We start from the raw sequence: 4,559 nt of genomic DNA on the forward strand, positions 1-4,559 counted from the left end.
TTTTTAAGGTTAATGAAGGGGCTAAAATGTTGCTCTAAACCAGTGTTTCCTAACCAGAGTGCCTCCAGCTCCTCAGGATAGGGGATAAGTTTAGATTGCAAGGGGTCCAACCACTGGGACCCCGGCTCTCTCCGGGAACAGAGCGTGTCGACCCCCGCACGAAGTGGCCGACAAGCCCCCTCCATATATCTATACGGAAGATAGCTGAACAGCTCTCCAATAGAGATGTATGAAGGGGGCAAGTCAGCTGGTGCTTTGTGCGGGGGTCAATATGCCCCGTTCCTGGAGAGAGCTGCAGCCCTGTACAGGAAATTGCAGGGGGGGGGGGGGGGGGGGGGGGGTCTACAGGTTGGAGACCACTGCGCTTCAGAGGCATATGTATATAGAAGCGAAGTGGGGACCAGACATATAGCGTTATCTGGTCCCCACTTCGCTACAATACATAATCCTCAGCAAACACCACAGCTGCCCCATCGCCTCCCCCATCCGCGGTGTTCTAATTACCTGTTGCCGGGGCCCGCGATCATGCTGCCTTCGGCGCTGTTGCTGTGCGCTGTCACTGTGTGCACTGACGGTGACATCACGACCCGCGTTGGGGACGTCACTCGTCAGTGCACACAGTGACAGCGCACAGCAACAGCGCCGAAGCCAGCATGATCGCGGGCCCCGGCAACAGGTAATTATAACACCGGGGATGGGGGAGGCGATGGGGCAGCTGTGGTGTTTGCTGAGGATTATGTATTGTAGCGAAGTGGGGAACAGATAACGCTATATGTCTGGTCCCCACTTTGCTTCTATATACATATGCCTCTGAAGCGCAGTGGTCTCCAACCTGCGGACCTCCAGATGTTGCAAAACTACAACTCCCAGAATGCCCGGACAGCCGTTGGCTGGGAGTTGCAGTTTTGAAAAATCTGGAGGTCCGCAAGTTGGAGACCACTGCATTAGTCATTAATAGTGCTTCAGAGGCATATGTATATAGATGCGCTGTGCGGGGCATATGTAATATATATCTACATGCGCTGCGGGGGGTATATAATAGCAATATGCGTGGGGATATATATGTACACACGCGCTGCGTATATAATAGCGCTATGCGGGGGGGGGGATATATATATATATATATATATATATATATATATATATAGATATATGTACACATGCGCTGCGGGGGGCATATACACAAATTACCCTGCGACACAATTTCCAACCTGTACGACACAATGTTTTTTCCCCGTGCGACACATTAGTAAATCAGGGAGAAAAATACACAGAGTAAAACAAGAAACACTCAGATGAACCCGACACTCTTAGTAAATGAGGGCCACTGAGCGCAAAATTCTCCCGCCTGGTTCTCCTGATGTGTGGAGGTGTGAACACTCAGACCCCTGCCGATCCAATCTTGACATGTTGCTAGTTTTTCTAAATGACAGCAGCCATTTAACAATATGACCATAGTAATCAGAAACAGGATCAATTCCTTGTAGCTGCCTATATGCATATATAGAGCAGTGTTTCCCAAACAGTGTGCCTCCAGCTGCTGCAAAACTACAACTCCCGCCATGCCCGGACATCCATGCTGGGAGTTGTCAGTTTTGCAACAGCTGGAGGCACATTGGTTAGGATTACAGCAGATAATCAAAACCTCTATCAATGCGGCACAGAAGGACAAATTGTAATACAAAATGCTTAGCTGTATGAACAGAACTCACAGCCTTACACAGCAGTCCATTTTCAATGGTAACAATATTTTATTCCATAACTTCTTACAAGAATACATCATATATTAAAATGTGGTCAAAAAGGAGGAGAATGTTTCATGAACTGTATATGGAACAAATGTGATGTATTACTGCTGAATTTTCTCACTGCACCCTCTACTTCAGTTACACAAAAATAAAACGTTTCAGGATAAGTAACATAGGAACCTTCAAAAAGGGCATAAACTCAAAACAGAAGAACCGAATAACATTAATCAAAGACTATATAAAAAGAATGTAACTATGGCGGATCTGACAGGAAAAAAAAAGGATGCAGCAAAGTCCTGAAAACAGTCCCGGATACTTCCTCTGAGCATTACGAGCGCTCATCTGCATAGTACTGTCATTGTAACTACATGTAGAGACTGACGTGTTTCAGAGTCCAAAATTCATCAGACTGTACTAGGGGCCTCATTTCTACAAATCTTGGCTGGAATTTAACATATAAACTTGCAATAAAGTTCAAAATTCTTATCAGATCTGTCACCGCTCTTCCTATGCTAACTACTTGAAGAGATGGGTAATTATAATGGGGATCACCTCCTCTGTTGATGAATATTTTAGACTCCATTGGCATTTTTAGGGCTTTGTTCCCACATTAAGAGAGGATTAACCACATCCCTTAAATTTTCACCATGAAGGTCAGCTCGAAACCAATTATAGAATGGAGGATAGCCCTTAAAAAAAAACTGAACAAGAACAATCCGAATGATGTTCATAACAGAGTCTGCCTCAATGCCTCTATGAGAGCAGCCAGGGGTGTCGGAGGCATTGAGCTGCTGTAGCCCGCTTCTCGGGTACTAATTCCAACATGGGCAAGAGAAAGTCTGCAAAGGAAGAGGCGTTCTCTTCAGACCACTCGTATTTCTCTTTCAGGACATCGGCCAGACCCCACGGCTTTAGCTTTGAAATATGTTTCAGGTCACCTTTTTTGGTGAAGAATTCCTTGGAGTGTTTTCCGGCTGCAATAATTTTGCGTGGTATCTGGCCTAAGAGCTCAATGATCAGCGCAATGTGGTCTTCGTCACGGGAGTAGTCCTCACCGGAGTGAGGCTCAAACAAGTAATCTCCTGTGGCCAACTCAAATGCCATGCAAGCTGTACTCCAGATGTCTGCTGGGGTACTGTATCCGGACCCAATGAGAACTTCCAGGGACCGGTACTGCCTGGTCTGAATGACCTCCGTGAAGTGTTTGTTCACCCAGCAAGCATTTCCCAGGTCAGCAACCTTCACTCTTATTTTGTCCGCGTTCTGGGGTTCGAGAGGATTTAGGAGGAATTCAGCTGCTGTCAGTTTTCCATCACCCGCTGCCTCCTCTTCATCTTTCACTTCTGGTTCTTTGGGCTCCTGACATGCTTCTTCTTGCTGGGGGCAGATCACCTCAATGTCGTTTTGCTCTGGTGGTTGGGTGTCTGATGGGGGGCACAAATCATTGTCGGGAGAAGCAGCTTTATGACTATTATCTATTGCATCAGGATGGGGAAAGCTTGGGGACAATGAGCTGGCATTAGTCAGGCTTTCAGAAGACGTCTCAGAGGGAAGTCCATTTAATGTCAGTTCTGATTCTTTGCTAGGTGATGGCGAATCCACCTGCTCTTGAGTGGGCGCACAGTCTTCTTCCACTTCCATCCCTACAATCTCTTGCACCCGTTTATCCAGCATCTCCGCCTGGCGCTTCTGTTTCTTCTTCAGCTTTTTCTTCTTGTTCTTTGTCAGTTTGGTGGAAGATTTTGGCGGCGGCGCCGTGCTCACCACAGAACCTGAGGGTGGCGGGGCACCAGAGCGCAGCCACTGTGTAGCGTCACAGGCCAACCTGCGGATGTAGGGCTCGTCCACACACAGCAGGACGTTCTCCGGCTTCAGGTCGGTATGGATGATCTTACACTTGGTGTGCATGTAGTCCAGGCCCTGGAGGACCTGCCTGATGATGCTCTTGACACATGCTTGGGGCACACCTTGGTAGTTAGACTTGATGATCCACTTCAGCAGGTGATGTCCCAGGACCTCAAACACCATGCACACATGGGTACCATTGGCGCCTGCGATTTTGAAGTCATCGAGGAGCTGGACCACCTTGTCGCGGCCACTGTCGTTAGGATCGGTCTCTCGGATGGATCTCAGCAGTCGGATCTCATCCTGGGCGGTCTCTGTGTAGTGCTCAGCACTTTTCATTACCTTCAGAGCCACAAACTGCTTGGCCTGGAGGTCCCAGCACAGCCACACGGTGGAGAAGTGGCCCCAGCCTAGCTTCCTGATCACGTGGTAACGGTTGTTGAACAGGTCCCCGATCTTCACCCGGTGATAGCCCCCTTTACAGTAATCGAAGGGATCTTCCTGCTCCTCGTCATCGCTGCCCAGGATCTCCTCCTCCTCTTCCTCTGGCGGATCTTCGGCAGGAGGATCTGGAGCAGAGTTGCGCCGCTGAGCCGCTTCTGGCGGCTTCTTAAGGATTTTCTTGGCTTTTCTCCGTTTCTTATGAGCAGCTTGCAACGCTAGCACTTTCCTCTCCATGTTCTCAGCCGGCCAGTCGAAGAGACATGCGCTACGACCCCTGACCTCTCTAACTTTTGCTCGTCCCGCCTAGCCGCCGCGCCGCTCGCAGGACACGCCCACTGTCATTTACGTCACTCTACCGCTCGGCCTGTCCCTGCTTAGGCCACTCCTCTCTAATAGTAATTACTGTATTCAAAAGCCGCCTACTCATCCCACCTTACCAGCAGTCGCTCACAGGACACGCCCATTGCCCTTACGTCATGTTACTTAAACGTTAAGGCCACACCCCTTACTATGTTGTCTTAC

General features: G+C 48.9%; 2 protein-coding genes across 5 annotated transcripts in view; both read right to left on the bottom strand.

Annotated features, from left to right (window-relative positions):
* TRPM8 (transient receptor potential cation channel subfamily M member 8) overlaps nt 1–4,559 on the bottom strand; it is a 273,438-nt gene that overhangs the window by 268,767 nt on the left and 112 nt on the right. The window lies entirely within an intron of this gene.
* On the bottom strand, nt 1,728–4,411 carry LOC130284981 (SRSF protein kinase 1-like). The gene has a single exon (XM_056536006.1). It carries the CDS (start codon nt 4,269–4,271, stop codon nt 2,502–2,504), a length of 1,770 nt encoding a protein of 589 aa, XP_056391981.1. The 5' UTR covers nt 4,272–4,411; the 3' UTR covers nt 1,728–2,501.

The sequence above is a fragment of the Hyla sarda genome, chromosome 8 (genome assembly GCF_029499605.1).
Source record: "Hyla sarda isolate aHylSar1 chromosome 8, aHylSar1.hap1, whole genome shotgun sequence".
Lineage (NCBI taxonomy): Eukaryota > Metazoa > Chordata > Amphibia > Anura > Hylidae > Hyla > Hyla sarda.

Excerpts from the sequence above, each read along its gene's own strand:
- LOC130284981 (XM_056536006.1), bottom strand. The coding sequence starts at position 4,271 with ATGGAGAGGAAAGTGCTAGCGTTGCAAGCTGCTCATAAGAAACGGAGA.